Raw genomic sequence first — 21713 nt, 5'->3', positions numbered from 1 at the left:
ATGGAGGAATAATAAGAGGCAAGTGATTTTGCTGTTGGAGACAATATGGACCTGATTGGCCTCCTCCTGTTTTATTGAGTACATATCAGATGTTTAGGCTAACTTATTAATAAAGCTGAAGTTTCCCACTTTTGAATTCATTTTGAAAGGTTTTAAGTTATTTTTGCTCATTTCTAATATTTTGATTATACTAGAATATTGTTTAATTCTTTGTGCGTTCTTTTTTTTCAAGACTTAATACAAGATTGGTCTAGTGATAGTGCTCCTGATATCTACTCATTTGTTCCATACATTTGCAAATTAAAAGTGATGTTCCATCAGTTTGAGATGATCTGGGCAGCAAATCAACACAACTGGATAGATTGCTCTACCAAACAGCAGGAAAATGGTAAGCAGCTTAAGAAAACGGTAAAAAAGTATTTTTATTGCAAATTTTTACACATATGCCCATGAGTTTAATTTAAAAAAAAAATTAAAATTGCATCTCAATATGACCATAGTATGACCACAGACAATATGACCTGTGTGCATTATTAGCCCGTAAATTAAGCTATTTCAAAAGGTTGTGGTTGAATGTTATTTTGGTAGACTACATCCCGGTTGAATGGCCACATTATTGTACATGACTGAAAGGAAAACAGAAACCTAAAGATCAGAAATAATTTCTAAATAGGCCTTGTATGATACAAAAACCATTTGGCATGTAGCACTGAAGGCAATCTTTTATTCTTTCTTTGTACTATTGTTGGTAGTTACTGAAAGACAAGAGGAGTCTCTGGTTGCTCCAATGTTACTCCACTAGGCCTTTATTCATTTTGCATTGTGGCAGAACATTATTAAAATTAACATTTTAATTTCAAAGATTGTAATTGTGGTTGAGAGAAAAAAAAGGAAGATTTGTATTTTCTTGTGTTTCTTGAGGTTTTTCATAGTTAAGCTCATTGTTTGCTCATGCTCGAGTTTGAACTTCCCAGTTCTGGTTTGAGAAATCCATGTGTTCAGTTTGCATTAAATGGCTTGGCCTTAAAGTCACATTTTAACTTTCTCTCCCACCATTCTCTCAGTTAATAGCTCTTGCCATACGGATTTAGGTCCAGTTGCTGCACTTACCAGCGAGAATTCCAATGTCCTGGGATTCCTGACCCAGGTTTAAAATTATAAATACTATTATAATAGATCTCAAGTCTCCCAAAAAGATTATTTTTCTCTTCACCCATTCTTGGAACTTAAAATGTCTCGCAATATTTTAACATGGATCAGATATTAAAAAAGTACAAAGCTGTCAAAAATATAAATCTACTTTTGTGAATGGCCATGATTAGAATTGTGCAATGATCCCATACACACCTTTGCAAGAAGCAACATGTTAAAGCTGGAGCAAGTTATTTTTAATATTTTCCTCTTCATCATGCCAGATGGTTGCTTTTTTAAATTGTTCACTGGAGCTGAAGCGGTAGTGATGGTATAAAATAATATTATAAGTGCTAATATTGAGGAGCCTAATGGATATTTGACAGTTTCTGAATGTTAGTTAGATTAATCTCTCATTTCTAAAGGTTTAGGAAAAACTGAGAATATGTGCATTTCAGTGTTCATTTTTGAGAGTATATATTTGAGAGTTTCCAGAATATATCAATCATCCTTGTGTGTTTTGTAACTGTCATGCAATTCTTAAGCCAGGCTAACAACTCATCGGCTTCTATGACAAGCCATGCCTTTGTGAAGATAGCTTGAGACCTATGCCAGGACTGATCTCTGGGAATCCTTTATTGATTATACATGTGTAGCTGATGTGTTTTCCAAGGTGCATGAAGAACTATCAATTCTGCAATTAGAAAACTAATTGCAGGTGTACACAGCAGATGTACTTTGAGAATTTCAGAATCTGTCCATGTTCATAAAAGCTGCCAACAAATGCAGCTTTTTCTTGCTTTGTATATAAGGGGATGAAACTGTATCATAGTCATAGAGTTGAACAGCACAGGAACAGCTCTTCGGCCCACCTAGTCCATGCCAACCAAATTGACCTATTGGCTTATTCAACGGTATTTGGTCTATAGCTCTCTAAACCCCATCTCTGTCCAAATGTATAATTTTGATGCCCTTTCTTTGTCAGCTTAATTTGTTTGATTTTATGAAAAAAGATTACATTTGGGAAATAGATTTAAAGATCTTCTTCTTCTTCTTATCGAGTCCACACACAACATTAGAAGTTGTTCAACCAGAGCTGAACACACTTCTCGCATTCTGCATACAATGGTGTCTGTCTTGTCGCATCTTGTGCTTCTTGTGAGTGGTGGTGGAAAGATTGGTGGAAACAGGGCCGCGACGTGAACGCTCTTTCCTTGACCCCGATTTAAAGATGATTAAAGGAATAAGCTGGTTTTCAATAGTGTGCATTGCGATTAAATATCATGTATCGTAAGATGAACTGCTCTGATTTATGTTGAAAATGCTGTTTATTTTTTAAAAGATTTCAGAAAGCTCATAAGCTGCCTGCAATAAATGTTAGTTATTCAAGAAACTTTGTGAAATATTCTTCTTCTGTTGCAGTTTACTTAGCAGCATGTGGAGAAACATTGAATATCGAATTCTCATTGCCTTTCAATAACTTTATTCCTGAATCTTGCAACACAAAATTTTATTTGAAGGTATGTGTAATAACTGAGTAGCAAGCAATCATTTGTTGACCAGTAATCAATAAGGAACCGTGAGGATTAACATTAACACATATAAATGCCAACATTTCCCATATAGCTGTCAACAACTTCAAGATGTCTGTGAGAATATAGGCAGTTCTATTATAATGTGATGGTTGCATTCTTCAGAAACCTTGTAATATAGAAAATAGAGTTATAAAAACAATTGTGTCAATGGGGAATTATGGGTTAGGGGTGAGAGAATTTCAAACTCTCAGTAACAAAGTTATTTTTCCTGTTGGATTTAAAAAAATATAGGTTTTTGTAATACTAAAGTTTGTTATTGCAAGCTAAAAATACTAAAGGCTAAATGTTAAGCAAAACACAGTACGAGAGGAACAGAGAGTGGGGCAGCACCAGTCGGGGGAATAGATCAGTGAATCTTCATAGATGCTGCTTGACTCTGAGTTCCTCTAGCACTTTGTACTTGCTCAAGATTCCAGCCTCTTCAGTTTCTTGTCTCAGTTAACAGAATATTGTTGCACAAATGTCAAATATAAATGATTGCGGTTGAAGTAGCAGCTGTGTTCTGATTACTGGGGAATTCACATGAAAACAGGTTATTTCTACTCTCGCCCGCCTCCCGCTTCCCACCCCCCCCCCACCCCAAATCCTGTTTATACCCAAGAATTATTTTTTTAATGTTACTTTCCAAATAAACCTTTAAGCGGCTTTCTAGTTCCCAATCAGTGTCATGTTATAACTAATTGTGCCATGCCATGCAAATGATGGTCTGTAATTCATCATATTCATCATTTGCGTTACATCTAATAATAAATGGAAATGCACATTGTAGCAGAAGTACCCCAAACAACACGTATCCATGTCCTCCCGAGATGCTGCCTAACCTGCTGCGTTACGACAGGTTATTGACTGTTATTGCACTTGCCTGGGCGGCCTATTCCATCTACCTACCACCCACTGTGGAAAATGTAGCCCCTCAGGTTCCGACTAAACCTTTCCTCTCTTATTTAAACAAAGCATTTCATTTCTTGGTTCCTCTACCCTGGGAAAATGACGGTACATTCACAATATCTATTCCCCTCATGATTTTATTCATCCCTATAATATCACCTTTTGTCTCCTATACTTGAAGGAATAAAGAACTAGCCTGCCCAACCCCTCCCTACATCTCAGGCCCTCGAGTCGCTATCTAAATTATGGGTAATCTATAGATACTTGCATGACTATTGTTTTACAAAAACATTGACAAAATGTTTCTGGGCAATGAACTGGAATTGTGTTGCTCTTGGACTTTAATTCAAGGATGTCAAAAGTCAATGCCATCAAGCTGCCTAAAGAACTAGTAACATTAAGATTTCTCATAAGAAACTTTCTGGTAAGAGAAGAGCACCATTTGTGCAGCAGGGGAAGGTATGAAAATGATGTTTGTCTTGTAGCTGTTGATTGTAAGGCCTGCCCTATGATATGCTTTGTTGCCTGAGTGCATGAAGGTTGGAGCAAGGTGTCAGCATGGTGCAGTTTGATAATTGAAGTTGGGATAACTGAGCATGTAGTCACCAACGGTTTAACATTATCTCTAGTTTTGAGGATGACATCCAATCTTGTGGGAGGTTTGTAGAAAGTGAGGTGCAACAGTATGGTGAACAACATGATTATGGCAGTCTTGTTTGATGCTGTTTTTTGTAAGATTAGTTATAGACCAGTTGTTTAATATTACGGTTTGCATTATGTATACGCAGATATAAAATGGAGACTAATGTAGGCATTCAGATTTAAGGAGAGTACTCCTCAGTCCCTTCTGGTTAATTGAGTTAGTGGGTTTAGTGAGGTCAAAAGGACAATAAAAGTGGTTAATGCTCCCCACACCAAAGAAGTTACACAATGAAGATCATGTGAACTCCGCCTCTAAATTGATGGAATCCACTATATGATTCGGGGAACAGCTCTTTGTCCAGTGGGTCGAGGTGGTTGAGGAGGGGCCTGGTGATAGATTGTAGTTCGATGGCCATAATTATTAGGGCATCTCTGAGATTCCCGTATATATCCTTTCCACAAAGTGGCAGTGAGATTGTGGATTTGCAGACAATGTTTTTTTTTCTGCTGAGATGAACAACTTTAGTGGATATGCCATCTGCCTTTGTGCCATCAGTTACCATATGGGCTTTTCAAAGAAGGGTTGGTTATATGAGGTGCAAAGGTTGGGCTGAACAGATTGTTGTGAAATGTAATTAAGGGCATGTCATGGACAGAGTTGCACTGGGGTCTTTGCAGCACACATTCCAGTGGCTGTTCACTGCCATCCGTTCCTCTAAGCTCATTTCCATTCATGGATGTCAATGGGGAGGATCCTTGGCAGTATGGGAAGCAGGTGGTCTTGACAGCATTAAAGAATCCATGCATGTCATAGAAGTGTTTTTTCACACAAAACACTGTTGTGTATCCCTTGTTGTCTCCCAGACTGCTCACGTCTACCTCTGTACTACTTCCATCTCCAGTATTAATGTAACAGCTTCACTCCTTACTACACATTACTAATTCTGCTACTACATGTTGCTGCGCATCCTCTTGATAATTCAGTTTAATTTCTTCCTCAATCAGTGTAGCGAACCTCCATGCAATTCAAGGATTTCAGTGCACAATCAAGGAGTTGACATATCGGGGGGGAAAAGTGCCCTCCATAATGTTTGGGACAAAGACCCATTATTTATTTATTTGCCTATGTAGTCCACAATTTGAGATTTGTAATAGAAAAAATCACATGCGGTTAAAGTGCACATTGTCAGATTTTAATTAAGGCCATTTTTATACATTTTGGTTTCACTATGTAGAAATTACAGCAGTGTTTATACATAATCCCCCCATTTCAGGGCACCATAATGTTTGGGACACAGCAATGTCATGTAAATGAAAGTAGTCATGTTTAGTATTTTGTTGCATTTCCTTTGCAATCAAAGACTGCTTGAAGTCTGTGATTCATGGACATCACCAGTTGCTGGGTGTCTTCTCTGGTGATGCTCTGCCAGGCCTGTATTGCAGTCATCTTTAGCTTATGCTTGTTTTGGGGGCTAGTCCCCTTCAGTTTTCTCATATAAAAGGCATACTCAATTAGGTTCAGATCGGGTGATTGACTTGGCCACTCAAGAATTAACCATTGTTTAGCTTTGGTAAACTCCTTTGTTGCTTCAGCAGTATGTTTGGGATCATGGGAGTATAAAGATGGAGTTAAAGGGGAAGTAAGTGCAGGAAAAGTTACAAAAGACTCCCGAATTAATGGGAAGGAAAGTATGAGATGGGATAAGAGAGGAAGGCCAGGCCAATAGTGACCGGCGTGAGAGGGGAGGTGAATACCGAAGTTGAACTGTTGTATATGAATCCGCAAAGTATAAGAAATAAAGTGGATGAGCTTGATGCACAGTTAGAAATTGGCAAGTATGATGTTGTGGGAATTACAGAGACATGGCTAGGAACTGAATATTCAAGGATTTACGTCCTATCGAAAAGACAGGCAGGTGGGCAGATGTGGTGAGGTAGCTCTGTTGGTGAGGAATGAAATTCAGTCCCTTGCGAGGGATGACATAGAATTAAGAACGTCGGTATGGATAGAACCGAGGAATTGTAAGGGTTAAAAGACCCTAAACAGTAGCCTGGATATAGGGTGCAAATTGAATCAAGAGTTTAAATTGGCATGTCATAAAGGTAAAACTACAGTTGTTATGGGGGATTTCAACATGCAGGTAGACTGGGTAAATCAGGTTGGTACTGGACCCCAAGAAAGGGAATTTGTGGAGTGTCTCTGTGATGGATTCTTTGAGCAGCATGTACTGGAGCCTTCCAGGGAGAAGGCAATTCTGGATTTAGTTTTGTGTAATGAACCGGATTTGATAAGGGAACTTGAGGTTAGGGAGTCATTAGGAGTTAGGGACCATGATATGATAAGTTTAAATCTACAATTTGAGAGGGAGAAGGGTAAATTGGAGGTGTCAGTATTACAGTTGAACAAAGGGGACTATGGAGCCATGAGGGAGGAACTGGTCAAAGTTGACTGGAAAGATTCCCTAGCAGGGATGACTGGAACAACAATGGCAGGTATTTCTGGGAATATTACAGAAGGTGCAGGATCAGTTCATTCCAAAGAGGAAGAAAGATTCCAACGGGAGGCAGTAAGGGTCGACCGTGGCTGACAAGGGAAGTCAGGGACAGTATAAAAATAAAAGACAAGAAGTACAACATAGCAAAGATGAGCGGGGAGCCAGAGGATTGGGTAATGTTTAAAGAACAACAGAAGATAACTAAAAAGGCAATATGGGGAGAAAAGATGAGGTGCGAAGGTAAGCTAGCCAAGAATATTAAGGAGAATAGTAAAAGCTTCTTTAGGTATGTGAAGAGGAAAAAATTAGGTAAGACCAAAGTTGAACCCTTGAAGACTGAAAAGGGTGAATTTATTATGGGGAACAAGGAAATGGCAGACGAGTTGAACATGTACTTTGGATCCATCTTCACTAAGTAAGATACAAACAATCTTCCTAATGTACTCGAGGCAAATGTACTAGAGGATCTGTGGTGACAGAGGAACTGAAGGAAATCCATATTAGGCAGGAAATGGTGTTGGGTAGACTGATGGGACTGAAGGGTGATAAATCCCCAGGGCTTGATGGTGTGCATCCCAGGGTGTAGTGGCAGATTATTATATCGTTCAAGAGATTGCTCCCTGTAGCCACTTAGGATACAACATGGGGTTAGGAGAATGTCATATGAGAATGTGAGCTCTCCATGAGACTTTCAGAGCTTCTCGAAAGATAAATCTTCATGACACAGTCTTTTGATTAATAGTTTCTTTATTGATGAAGAAAAACAGTAAGATATTCATCCAACCTTCTTCTTAGACTCATACACTTTAATCTTCGTCAAACTCCAGCATATCACTTATAATCGTTAGAAAACTCCATGTCTCAGCAAACTCCACATGGTCGAAGGGTATTCCTTCTTGCCATGTTGAGCTCCAAAACGAAAATAAAAAGGTACAGCTTCTGCGCAAGAATCTCAGCAGCAAACACGTCTCAGACTACGTAATAAATCCCACCCACATAATTATGGGCAGACTAAATTTAAAGGCAAATGCCATAATTTATGACACATGAAATAAAGCCGAATGACCACTACACAGGGTACTTAAGGAAGTGGCTCTAGAAATCGTGGATGCATTGGTGATCATTTTCCAATGTTCTATAGATTCAGGATCAGTTCCTGTGGATTGGAGGGTAGCTAATGTTATCCCACTTTAAGAAAGGCGGGAGAGAGAAAACAGGGAATTATAGACCAGTTAGCCTGACCGGTGGTGGGGAAGATGCTGGAGTCAATCATAAAAGATGAAATAGCGGCACATATGGATGGCAGTTACAGGAACAGTCCGAGTCAGCATGGATTTGCGAAGGGGAAATCATGCTTGACTAATCTTCTGGAATTTTTTGAGGATGTAACTTGGAAAAGCGAACAGGGAGAGCCAGTGGATGTAGTGTACCTGGACTTTCAGAAAGCATTTGATAAAGTCCTACATGGGAGATTAGCGGGCAAAATTAGGGCACATGGTATTGGGGGTCGAGTGCTGATATGGATAGAAAATTGGTTTCAGAATGGCAGACAGAGACTAGTGGGATACCGCAAGGCTCGGAGCTGGGACCGCAGCTATTTACAATATACATCAATGGTTTAGATGAAGGGATTCAAAGTAACATTAGCAAATTTGCAGATGACACAAAGCTGGGTGGCAGTGTGAATTGTGAGGAGGATGCTATGAGAATGCAGGGTGACTTGGAAAGGTTCAGTGAGTGGGCAGATGCATGGCAGATGTAGTTTAATGTAGATAAATGTGAGCTTATCCACTTTGGTAGCAAAAACAGGAAGGCAGAGTATTATCTAAATGGTGTCAAGTTGGGAAAAGAGGAAGTACAACCGAATCTGGAGGTCCTTGTTCATCAGTCAATGAAAGTAAGCATGCAGGTACAGCAGGCAGTGAAGAAAGTGATTGGCATGTTGGCTTTAAAACAAGAAGAGTTCAGTATAGGAGCAAATAGGTCCTTCTACAGTTGTACGGGGGACCTAGTGAGACCACACCTGGAATATTGTGTGCAATTTTGGTCTCCGAGTTTGAGGAAGGACATACTTGCTATTGAGGGAGTGCAGCGTAGGTTCACAAGATTAATTCCCGTGATGGCGGGACTGTCAAATGCTCCTCCATACTTTGCTCTTGCCATCACTCTGATATGAGTTAATCTTTGTCCACAAGACCTTTTTACAGAACTGTGGTTGCTCTTTTAAGTACTTCTTGGCAAACTGTAACCTGGCCATCCTATTTTTGCGGCTAACCAATGGTTTGCATCTTGCAGTGTAGCCTCTGTATTTCTGTTCATGAAGTCTTCTGCGGACAGTGGTCATTGACAAATCGACACCTGAATCCTGAAGAGTGTTTCTGATCTGTCGGACAGGTGTTTGGGGATTTTCTTTATTATAGAGATAATTCTTCTGTCATCAGTTGTGGAGGTCTTCCTTGACCTACCAGTCCCTTTGCGATTAGTAAGCTCACCAGTGCTCTCTTTCTTCTTAATGATGTTCCAAACAGTTGATTTTGGTAAGCCTAAGGTTTGGCTGATGTCTCTACCAGTTTTATTCTTGATTCTTGGTGTCATAATGGCTTCTTTAACTTTCATTGGCACAACTTTGGTCCTCATGTTGATAAACAGTAATAAAAGTTTCCAAAGGTGATGGAAAGACTGGAGGAAAGACTAGGTGCTGAGAGCTCTCTTATACCTGCATTAAGGAGGCAATTAAACATACCTAAGCAATTACAAACACCTGTGAAGCCATGTGTCCCAAACGTAATGGTGTCCTGAAATGGTGGACTATGTATAAACACTGCTGTAATTTCTACATGGTGAAACCAAAATGTATAAAAATGGCATTTAATAAAATCTGACAATGTGCACTTTAACCAAATGTGATTTTTTTCTAATACAAATCTCAAATTGTGGAGTACAGAGGCAAATAAATAAATGCTGGGTCTTTGTCCCAAACATTATGGAGGGCACTGTATTTTCCCGAACTGCAGTCTTGTGTGAAAGGCTGAACTGAATTGCCTTTTGCATTAGTTTGCAGGTTTAAAAATCCAATGCGAGTACTCAAAGAACACCTTTCCCAGTGTTGACGACTTTTCTTTCTCAACCAATTTATGTTAATGGCATTTGCTATCTGAACCAATTCATCCACTTGCTGTACTTTTAAGGAGTTTACCTATGTTTTGACACAGCATTGATCATTTACTCTGTTATTTGACGTGTGAAAACAAAGATCAATTCACTTTTCAAAAAACAGTTTTTAAATAAAAATGTTCTAATATACATTTTGTTCTTATTTTACATTTGCAGGCAGAAAATATAGATTTGCGTTTATTCCTCCCAGACTGCCATCCTAGCAGGTATGCTACTGTGACATTAGTAAATGATTCCCAGCCCAACAAGGTAACTCCTCAACCATCGACTTCAAGTGAGAGTCAAAGTAGTCAAAAAGCAAGAAAGCTGAAGTGGCGTAATGTTACCCAACCAGAGTAAGTATTTCTGTAATTATTTAACTTGCAACAGACTTACTCTTATAAAATTAAAATCTCGCCATTTTCTGAACTTTAAAAAAATGTTTCTTTCTAAGACTGTCAGGAGCTGGAAGTTTTCTACTCTTTTCATTTTTTCACCAAAGCACAGTACAATGTCAAAGTAAAGTTGAACAATTGTAAATACACCAGTCTGAGGAAGGGTTTCGACCCGAAACGTCACATTGATAGTATCACGCTCACAATTAACACGGTGCAGCCTAGAGATGATGTCTAGGCATCGATGCTTGTCAGTGGGAAGCAGGTCGATTTCCAAGTGGACAGCGGAGCGAGCGTGAAAATCTTGCCACGCAGATATTTACACGGCGTAGACCACACACGAGCCCCATGTCAAAAGAAGCTCATGGAATAATGGATACAGAAGGAGTTTGCCAGGTTAAGCTACTTAACCCCAAAGACAAACCGCAAATATTCTGTGGAGTTCATTGTGGTCACTGATGGCTTCACACCACTGCTAGGAAGCAAAGCTAGTCAGCGAATGAATTTGATCACTGTAAATGACGACAGCTTTCACCGTGTACACACATCGACGGTGGTAAAAGAGAAAGCGTGTAAGGCTGAAGAACGCTATGCAGAGGTGTTCGACAGTAAACTAGGAGAGCTGCCTGGTGAAGCACACCTGCCGATTGACGAGGAAGTGCAACCCACAGTCTTACCGCCACGATGATTACCTCATGCGATAAAGCAGAAGGTGAAGATGGAGCTAGAGCGCATGGTAGAGCGTCACGTGATCGCAGCAGTTCACGAGCCGACGAGTTGGGTCAGCCAGCATGTGGTCGCGGAGAAAAAGAATGGCGATCACCGGGTGTGCATCGATCTACGACCGCTAAACAAAGCGCTGAAGCGAGAACACAATCCGCTCCCAGTTATTGAGGACATCTTGCCAGATCTCGACCAAGCGAAGAACTTCAGTGAGCTAGACATGAGCTCAGCTTTCTGGCAGGTGAAACTTGATGATGACGTTCAACACCTTTCGCGCGTTATCGGTGGCGCCGATTGCCATTCGGTTTAAGTGTATTGTCTGAAATCTTCCAGCGAAGATTACATCAAGTACTCGAAGGGCTACCTGGAGTGATCCGCGTTGCAGACGACATCCTCATCTATGGTCAGGGAGAGGCGATGGAAGACGCGGTCATCAACCACGACTTGAAGCTCGAGCAGTTGCTTCAGCGATATGTACAGCAACACATCAAACTTAACAAGGACAAGTCTGTCTTCAGAGCAACTGAGATACCCATGTTAGGACATGTGATCACTGGCGCAGGATTGCAACCCGACCCCAAAAAGGTTGCAGATGTCTTCAATATGCCAGCTCCCTCAGATGTACAGGGTGTGCAGAGGCTAGTTGGATTTGTCAATTACCTTGAGCCGTTTTCTACCCAGCCTGTCTGATACCCTTGAGCTCATCAGACAGCTGATGAGACCAGACATAGCTTGGGAGTGGTCTGCTGAGCAGGACAAAGCGATGTCCAAGATCAGATGGATGGTATCTGAAGCACTGATCTTAGCGTACTACAATCCCCAGGAGGAGTTGACGATTCAGTGTGACGTGAGCAACAAGGGACTGGGGGCAGCCTTGCTCCAAAAGGGACGTCCCATCGCGTATGCGAGCAGAGCAATAACTGACACCAAATCGCGATATGACTCGATTGAGAAGGAGATGCTCGCCGTGGTATTTGCAATGGAGCGTTTCCATCAGTATACATTTGGTCATTTCACCAGCGTGATCAACGATCACAAGCCCTGGAAATGATAGCAAAGAAGCCGCTAGTGAAAGCACCGAAGCGTCTTCAAGGAATGCTACTCCGTCTACAGAGCTATGATTTCGACATCAGCTACTGTCAGGGGAAGCTCATGTACCTTGCGGATACACTGTCGCGTGCAATTAGCGGTACTCCGAGCAGAGGGCAAGCATTTGAGGAGGTAAACATGGTATCACACTTGTGCTTAAGAAGGAACTGCAGATGCTGGAAAATCAAAGGTAGACAAAATGTGCAGAGGCTAGTTGGATTTGTCAACTACCTGAGCCGTTTCCTACCCAGCCTGTCTGATACCCTTGAGCCCATCAGACAACTGACGAGACCAGACATAGCATGGGAGTGGTCTGCTGAGCAGGACAAAGCGATATCCAAGATCAGGCAGATGGTCTGGAGAAACCCAGCTGGTGCAACAGCACCTATAGGCAACGTTTCAGGCCGAAACCCTTCTTCAGACTCCATCACACTTGCCAATTCGAGAAGAGTGTCTCGAGCAAATTCGCAAACAGCGAAAGAAGCCACACTACAGATGCTGAAACATTTCATTTTCAGTCGTTGGCCTAGTGAATGAGATTAGGCTACCAGAGCAGCTCACACCTTATTACAGCTATAGGGATGAGCTCGCAGTCCAAGATGGTTTGATCTTCAAGGGCGAGTGCGTGATCATACCAATAAGCTTAAGAAGAGACATGAAAGAAAAGATACACTCTTCACATCTAGGGGTCGAAGTCTGCCTGCAACCAGCACTGAATGCCTATTCTGGCCTGGCAGTGAGTAGCGACGTCAAGCAGTATATTGCTACATGTGATGTGTGCCACACCTATGAGGTGAGCCAGCAAAAGGAGACACTCATGAGTCATGAGCTACCGACAAGGCCATGGGAGAAAGTTGCCACAGATCTCTTTACATGGGACGGGAAAGATTATCTCGTCACCGTAGACTACCATAGCAACTTTGTCGAAGTAGACCGGCTGAGAGACACGAGCAGTCCAACCTTGATTCGCAAGTTGAAAGCTCATTTCGCCCGACACAAGTTGTGAGCGATAACGGGCCGCAGTACACATCGGTCGCATTTCGCCAGTTCACGAGGGAATGGGATTTTGAGCACCTGTGCAGCAGTCCCGGTTATAGTAAAGTGAACGGGAAGGCAGAATCAGCTGTCAAAACAGCGAAGCGAATCATGACGAAGAGCAGCAAATCACGATCCAACCCTTAACTAGCGATGTTGGATCATCGTAATACACCTTTGCAAGGGCTGAGCACCAGTCCCGCTCAGCATCTCATGAATCGTCGCACGCATACACCAGCCGATGACAGCGAGACTACTTGAACCCAGAGTTGTCTACGAGCATGAAAGCATGAAGTAGCGCGTTCAGCAGCAAGCTGACAATTACAATAAGTCAGCTAAAGATCTTTCCACACTTCATGAGGGCGACACGGTGTGAATGCAACCCCTCGTACAAGGAAAGAAGAGTTGGGAGAAAGCCATAGTTTCTCGCCAGCTTGACGAGCGTTCATATGTGGTTCAGAGCTCATCTGGCATATACCATCGCAATCACGTACATCTCCGCAATCCAAATCCAAATCTCTGCGAAAATCCACCAGACAAGCTAGTCGCATGTCAACACGCGAAGCACGGCCAGACCATCAAAGACCAGGGCGAATCTACTACACCGACCACAACTAACACGACACAGGTGTTGAAACAGCAGCCAGCGCCTACTGAAAAGAAAACAGCTACTGAGCAAACTGACAAAATCAAGGACATTGACATAAACAAAACAGTGATAACTCGCTCAGGTCGAGCTGTGAGACCGCCTAAGTGTTTTGGAGACTATGTGACCCATTGTTTTAGTTCTTATCAATTGTTATGTCTGTATGGGGTTGCAAGTATGATAAAACTAATTTATGTAAATAAGATAATGAGAAGGAACGGAAATTTTACTTAAAAAAAAAAGTGCTCTTTTCTCACTTGGACAGATATATGTCAAGTGAGCATACATGGTACATCTGTACGTTTTTCTCTTTTGGAAAAAGGGGGGATGTTATGATATGTGTAATGTGCCTTTAACGACTTAATAAAGTCCACGCATGTGTGGGGGTTCCAGGCATACGTAGGAGTTTTACTTACTGGAAAAGCTTGTCCTTGAACAGATAGTGTGGTCAAAAAGGTTTTCAGCGCATTGGCCTTCATTGGTCAGAGCATGGAGTATAAAGTTAGGAGGTCATGCTTTATTCCCTGGAGCGCAGGAGGATGAGGGGTGATGTTATAGAGGTGTACAAAAACATGAGAGGAATAGATCGGGTAGATGAACAGAGTCTCTCGCCCAGAGTAGGGGAATCGAGAACCAGGGGACATAGGTTTAAGGTGAGGTGGGAAAGATTTAATAGGAACCTGAGAAGTAACATTTTACACAAAGGGTGGTGGGTGTATGCAACGAACTGCCGGAGGAGGTAGTTGAGACAGGTACTATCACAACGTTTAAGAAGCATTTAGATAGGTAGACACAAAATGCTGGGGTAACTCATCGGGACAGGCAGCATCTCTGGAGAGAAGGAATGGGTGAGGTTTCGGGTCGAGACCCTGCTTCAGACATGGATAGGATAGGTTTAGAGAGATATGTGCCAAATGCATGCAGGTGGGACTGGTTTAGATGGGGCACGTTGGTTGGCGTGGGCACGTTGGGTGAAAGGGCCTGATTCCATGCCGAATGACTCCATGAATATGACTTTTAAGTTCCCAGGGCTTGGTAGGATCTATCCCAGGTTACTAAGAGAAGAGAGCCTCACATCCATGGCAGACGTTATTGTTAGGGATAGGATTTATTTGCATTTGGAAGAGAATGGACTAATGGGAAAGTCAGGGACAGTGAACACAGGTTTGTGTCAGGCAGGTACACAAAATTGCTGGGGAAACTCAGCGGGTGCAGCAGCATCTATGGAGCGAAGGAAATAGGCGACGTTTCGGGCCAAAACCCTTCTTCAGACTGATGGGGGGTGGGGGGGGGAAAGAAAGAAGGAAAAGGGGAGGAGGAGGAGGAGCCCGAGGGCGGGCGGATGGGAGGGTGGGAGGAGACAGCTAGAGGGTTAAGGAAGGGGAGGAGACAGCAAGGGCTAGCCAAATTGGGAGAATTCAATGTTAATGCCATAAGGACGCAAGGTCCCCAGACGGAATATGAGGTGCTGTTCCTCCAATTTCCGCTGTTGCTCACTCTGGCAATGGAGGAGACCCAGGACAGAGAGGTCGGATTGGGAATGGGAGGGGGAGGGGGAGTTGAAGTGCTGAGCCACCGGGAGGTCAGGTAGGTTATTGCGGACTGAGCGGAGGTGTTCGGCGAAACGATCGCCCAACCTACGCTTGGTCTCACCGATGTAAATCAGCTGACATCTAGAGCAGCGGATGCAGTAGATGAGGTTGGAGGAGATACAGGTGAACCTTTGTCGCACCTGGAACGACTGCTTGGGACCTTGAATGGAGTCGAGGGGGGAGGTGAAGGGACAGGTGTTGCATTTCTTGTGGTTGCAACGGAAAGTGCCCGGGGAGGGGGTGGTGCGGGAGGGAAGGGAAGAATTGACGAGGGAGTTGCGGAGGGAGCGGTCTTTGCGGCAGGCAGACATGGGGGGAGATGGGAAGATGTGGCGAGTGGTGGGGTCACGTTGGAGGTGGCGGAAATGGCGGAGGATTATGTGTTGTATTTGCCGGCTGGTGGGGTGAAAGGTGAGGACCAGAGGGACTCTGCCCTTGTTGCGTGTGCGGGGATGGGGATGGGGAGAGAGAGCAGTGTTACGGGGTATGGATGAGACCCTGGTGTGAGCCTCATCTATGGTGGCGGAGGGGAATCCCCGTTCCCTGAAGAACGAGGCAGGCAGGTCAGGTCCTACAAAGATGATTTGAATGTTTGGAGGAGGTGGAAGATTAAAGGAGATTTGCGGGGCACTTTTTTAATTCAGAGAATGGAAGTTACCTGGAATGAGCTGCCAGGAGTGGTGCAGGGAATGCGTACAATAGAGGTCTTTAAGACTTTTAGATAGGGACGTGAATATGGATGGATATGGAGTGTGTGCAGGCAGGAGGGAGTCGTTTAAAATTTCATCATGTTTGGCACAGGCATTGAGGGCTGAAGGATCCGTCCCTGAGCTGTACTGTTCTATATTCTAATTTAAAGATGGTGATATTAATGATTATGGAAAACATCATAATTCCAGAGAATTTTAAAGAAATGAGGACAGCATGCATTTGAGGGAAGTTAAAGGTGTCAACCAGAAAGATGCTTTCAAATATTCGGAACAGGAAGGAAAGAGGGTATTATTAGACAATGGCACCAGGAACATTTTCAATGATGCTGATAATGTTTGGCCATATTTCCTAAATCACATCCAAAGCATAGTAGAAAGACCAATAAAATAGTGTTGGTATAAACTGTTTTGGCAGGGAAAATAATCATCACACCACATATATGCTTCAAATGGACAACTATTGTGTGTATAATTACATCAGATGTGATTATCACACCACTAAAAAGCATTAGGAAACATTGCATTTTTCAGAATCGCTATCACCATTAGGATGATAGCGCAAGTCTTGAGGAAACAGGATACACATATTGTTTGTGGATACTTCTTGCTTACCCACCCACACCCAATCTGATTTCTTCTTTCACGTCTGTCGTTCAGCCTCATTTGAAACGCTCTTCTTTCTCCTGTTATCCTCAACATTCTTCTTGTTAGCTTTGGAATTGTAGAGAAGGAGGTAATTTTCCTTCTGTAATTTCATTTTGTGAGAATTTCTACAGGTGGTTCCAGACAAAACAGTTCTATCACAGTGATGGTTAGAGGGACGTAAAGTACAATGAGAATGCTGGAAGTTTAAATAAACACTAAAGATGGCAGAAACTTGCAGCGGGTCCGGCACTTAGTAGCCAATGCAACAGAGTTAACATTTTTGTCAATTAGAATCTTCTGTTACTTTCTATAGTTATAGCATAACTTTTAACTTGTGTTCTTATTTCTGGATGTAAAGCCGAAGATTCCCGTTACTTTAAATATTTCCTTTTCCTAAAGAAACCCATGATGATAGTTAAACCATTACTAGGTCTCCCAGCATACCAGTAGCAGAAACATAAATGAAATGTGTATTATGAAATATGTATGTTGTGTTCTAAAAGCACCATTTTCCATAACATTTCTGATTGTGCTTGACAGTTAATTTGTATGAGATAATTGAGCATTTCTTAAATACTTAAGATGCCAAATGTTTTAGACTTCCTACAATCTGTATGTGATGTCACATTAAATAAGCAAACACTTTTTATGCTTTGAAAAGTATAAAAGATCTTTAACAATGTGATTTGTTTTTGAACAAAAAAAATTGCACTCTGATGTTTGCGTTGTTTTAATTACAATTCTTTGACTCGGATATTGATTTTTTTTTTTAAAGGACTGATTGGATTGAGTGCTGGTCTGTACCAACTATTCTACTCTCTATTGACTATACTTGGCATCCCATCTATCCCCAGAAAGCTGATGAACAGCTGAAGCAAAGCTGTAAGAAACTATTTATGTATTTCTTCATTCAGTTTTTCACTTTTTCCAAATGTTTTAAAGGACAGGAATAAACTATCCAGTTGGCGTTCCCCTATTGAGTTGGGTCAATGCTGATTTGCATATTCATTGATTTGCCCATTCACAAATTAATGACAAATCAAACTAAATAACATTAATGACGTATTAAACTAAACAGCATTAGAAGATGACCTATGCATCAAGTAATTTTCAGATGGGAATAAAGATAAATGATTCATTTTTTAATGCTTAACCAATAAAAAATGGATTTTCAGTTGATATTTAAACTTGAGATATACTGAATTATGTGAGCAGTTGATTGTTCTTTTATGCTCTTTCGATAAAATCCATCAGTTCTTTATTTAAATGAAATACCTGTCAAAGGCATTCAAAATCAAAGTTTCAGCTGTAAATATGCAATATTAGTTCAGCGGCTTATTATATGGAAAACATCGTAAGCAATTTTTAATCCACATGGAAACAAACTATTATTGGAAGGTTGGCGTATTACTGTGAAAGTGCTACTTGATCATGCTGCTTTATCAACCTTCTATTATAATTGAGACCAGACTGGTAGCATGGCAATTATCTTTACTGGATCTGCCCTGCTTTCTGTGAACAGGATGTGGCCAAGCACAATTCCATGTTGTCAGGCAATAGCTTTGGAGTGCTTTAATCAGTGCATGATTAGCTTGGCTAGAGTATGGAAGTCTTCAGCATTACAGGTTGGAAATTATTTGGGGCCATAGTCTTTATGGTATCTCGTATTTTCATTTGTTTCTTGATATCATATATAGCAAATTAAATTGGAGAGAAGTTCCACAATTATGATTTCGGAAAACGATTTCATTCCTTTTGAGGAATTCCTTCCATGAGATCATAGAGAAAAAGAATTGTCCTCGGCCAATGGAGAGATTTCCTCTGATCTCAATGATGCCTGTTGAAATTGCTTATAAACAAGCCCTAAAAACTCTTGACAAAAAGCCCAGAATGTACCATCACTGTAGCATCCTGAAGAAATTTGATCTGCTGAGCTGGGAAAACGTAATAAAATATTCGGACTCGATTTTGGTTTACAAAATCTTCCGTGGACTAGCCCCACCTCCGTTAAAGGACTTCATAAAGAAAAACACAAATAGGTCGACAAGAGCAACCTCCAGGGGTGATTGTATAGTCCCGTTTAGGAAAAGTGTCTTTGGGCAGTCAGTATTTTCATATCGAGCGTCGCAGACCTGGAACGCGATACCCTGCATCATACGGGATCTGCCAACCCTTACCTCATTTACCAAACATCTAAAAACATGGTTACTGCAAAATCAAAACTGCAATCATAATCTACCTTAAAATTACCCTATGGTACTCTTTTATTGTTACTTTTTTACTTTATTGTTTGTTTTGTTTTGTTTTTGTCTTTTGTTTTGTCTCTTTTCTTATTGATTGATTGTGTTGTGATGTGTTTACCTTGTTTACCAGAGGGACTAAAGATGGAAATTAGCTACTGGCTACAATCTTGCGTATTACATGTAAATGTTTATTAATATGCACTGTCCCTAAATAAATAAATTACAAGTTACAAATGCTTTCTTAATGCCACACTTGGTTAAGTTCGTCTTTGATGTCAAGGGCAAGCTTTTACTAATGATTAGAACTGAAGTAAATTTAGACTGAAGATAGCCGGGTAATTGACCACATTGGTCTGTTTATACTGACTTATGAAAGCAAAATTGATTTGAGTTTTTGAGGATATAGATGCCATCATAAATGATGGGAAGTCAGCGGATGTCGTTTGGTTGGGTTTCCATTTTCTCTGCTACTTACTAGTCACTTTACCTCCCTATGGATCCTTCATGGTTTTGTGGAAACATACTCTGAGGTCCTTTCTCCAAATTCATTGCACGTATTTTTCCAACTAGAATTAAATCTGCCGATATATTGAACACATGATAATTCCATTCATATCTTTCGAAAGCCTGAAGTTCTCACCAACATGATCAACGTTCTTAAATTAGTGTAGGAAAGAACTGCAGCTGCTGGTTTAAATCAAAGGTAGACACAAAATGCTGGAGTAACTCAGACTGAAGAAGGGTCTCGACGAAAACGTCACCCATTCCTTCTCTCCAGAGATGCTGCCTGACCCGCTTAGTTACTCCAGCAACTTGTGTCTACCTTCTTAAATTAGTTGTTCATTTTTAATCTGGAATCCTACTTTAAAATCATTTCCTCCATAAAAATAAAATAATTGTCAAAATATGAATTTTCCTTTAACAAATGATTGATGACTATCCGAGGTTGGACTTTCTAAATGATTTATACTGTGAGTGATGGATCTACCACCGTCATTTGATTGACTGACAAGTAATTGGATGGTTTAAACTTGAGTAGCTCATTAGTATCCCTCCCATTCATAAAAGTATTGCGAAATTAGAGTCAAAGCTTTAAGGTGTGTTCTAGCTTTTTCCTTTAATATTTGCACCCTTCTTCACGTTCTGCGCCCGGTAATTTAGTTATATCTATGATAGATCAGGTAATGTTAATTAAAGTGTTGACATTGTATAGGCAATGGCAAGCATTTAATAAATAGCATGGATGAATTACAACAATCGTTCATTTTTGCCTAGTTCAAGAATAAAACAGGAAAGGTGGCTTAACTATGGATCTCAATATCAATTGGGCATAGCATTAGATTGAAGGGGGAGACATTTTTTTTAAATGTAGCAAGTCTAAGGATTGTGGGTCAGGTTTGTAATTCAGCAAAGTGATAGGTTTGGACAAGGTTGATGTGGATTTATGAAAGGGAACTTGTGATTGACTATTCTGCAAGACTTTATTGAGATTATAATTCACAGAAAAGATGAGGTTGAATTTGTGAAATATTTACACATTCAGAAAGTTTACAATAAGAGAGATTAGAGTGCAAAATTGACCCATGATATTATAAGGCTTTCTTTTTACAAGTGGCAGGCAATGACTAGTGGGTACTACGAGGATTGGTGCTAGGACTCCAGCTATTAACATAATAATGATTTGGATGATGAAGTTAAATGTAATGTTTCCAAGTTTGCAGATGACACAAAGTTGAGCGGGAGAGTGAACCTTGAAGATATAGAGAACCATATATGATATGGCCGGACTGACATACTAATACTAATTTCAATAACAAATGTATCTAGAATATGCTTTTTCATTAAATATACATTATTTTCTTTCTTAATGTAGTTGAAACGCAGCAGATGACATCCAGATCATCACAAAAGGCAGCAGATCGAATTGTACACTCTCCTACAGTTTCACAAAAATCACGGATAGATCCAGCTGAACTCTTACCTGATAAACTACATGTGGAACTAGAAATGGCACCAGATTCACAAATCATTCTTTATGGAGCACTGCTTAAAGCATTGTTGTGTATAAAGGTAAAGATAATGTGTTTCTTCATCTTCTGCTTAAAACAGATTTTCTAAATAATTTGAAACTTCTTGTTTGTCTTTTGAGTCTTGTCCCTTTCAGTAGAGGCAGAGAATGTGTGTATACATTGCAAGAGCACTGTCAATGTTCTGGCATTAGAGGTTTGATACTAAGTGTCATCAATCTGCTTCGTGCTGGTGCTATTGCGAACCCGCTTGTTAATACAGTTACACTTATAACCATATAACAATTACAGCACGGAAACAGGCCATCTCGGCCCTACAAGTCTGTGCCGAACAATTATTTTCACCTAGTCCCATCTACCTGCACTCGGACCATAACCCTCCATTCCTTTCCCATCCATATACCTATCCAATTTATTTTTAAATGATAAAATCGAACCTGCCTCCACCACTTCCACTAGAAGCTCATTCCACACAGCTACCACTCTTTGAGTAAAGAGGTTCCCCCTCATGTTACCCCTACACTTCTGTCCCTTAATTCTGAAGTCATGTCCTCTTGTGTGAATCTTCCCTACTCTCAATGGGAAAAGATTGTCCACGTCGCAGAGTTGCTACAGAATAAACAGGATTAGGAATTCTTCATCACTCTTTGTCTGCCTTCCTTTCTTCCTTTGTCTGCACACTCCATTTCCAAGGAAGAGTGAAA

At 41.0% G+C, this 21713-nt stretch overlaps 1 protein-coding gene across 3 annotated transcripts in view; it reads left to right on the top strand.

The window, feature by feature from the left end:
* kiaa1109 (KIAA1109 ortholog) overlaps positions 1–21713 on the top strand; it is a 311921-nt gene that overhangs the window by 95861 nt on the left and 194347 nt on the right. For all 3 annotated transcript variants that reach the window (XM_033016927.1, XM_033016881.1, XM_033016832.1), the window contains exons 16-20: positions 233–388; positions 2554–2651; positions 10082–10260; positions 17515–17621; positions 20856–21052. In XM_033016927.1, coding sequence (XP_032872818.1) covers positions 233–388; positions 2554–2651; positions 10082–10260; positions 17515–17621; positions 20856–21052 — 737 coding nt within the window. The remainder of the gene's footprint in view (positions 1–232; positions 389–2553; positions 2652–10081; positions 10261–17514; positions 17622–20855; positions 21053–21713) is intronic.

Source organism: Amblyraja radiata, chromosome 1, assembly GCF_010909765.2.
Source record: "Amblyraja radiata isolate CabotCenter1 chromosome 1, sAmbRad1.1.pri, whole genome shotgun sequence".
NCBI classification, from domain to species: Eukaryota; Metazoa; Chordata; class Chondrichthyes; order Rajiformes; family Rajidae; genus Amblyraja; species Amblyraja radiata.
The sequence above is the reverse complement of the archived record's forward strand: the minus strand, read 5'-3'. Positions and strand labels throughout refer to the sequence as shown.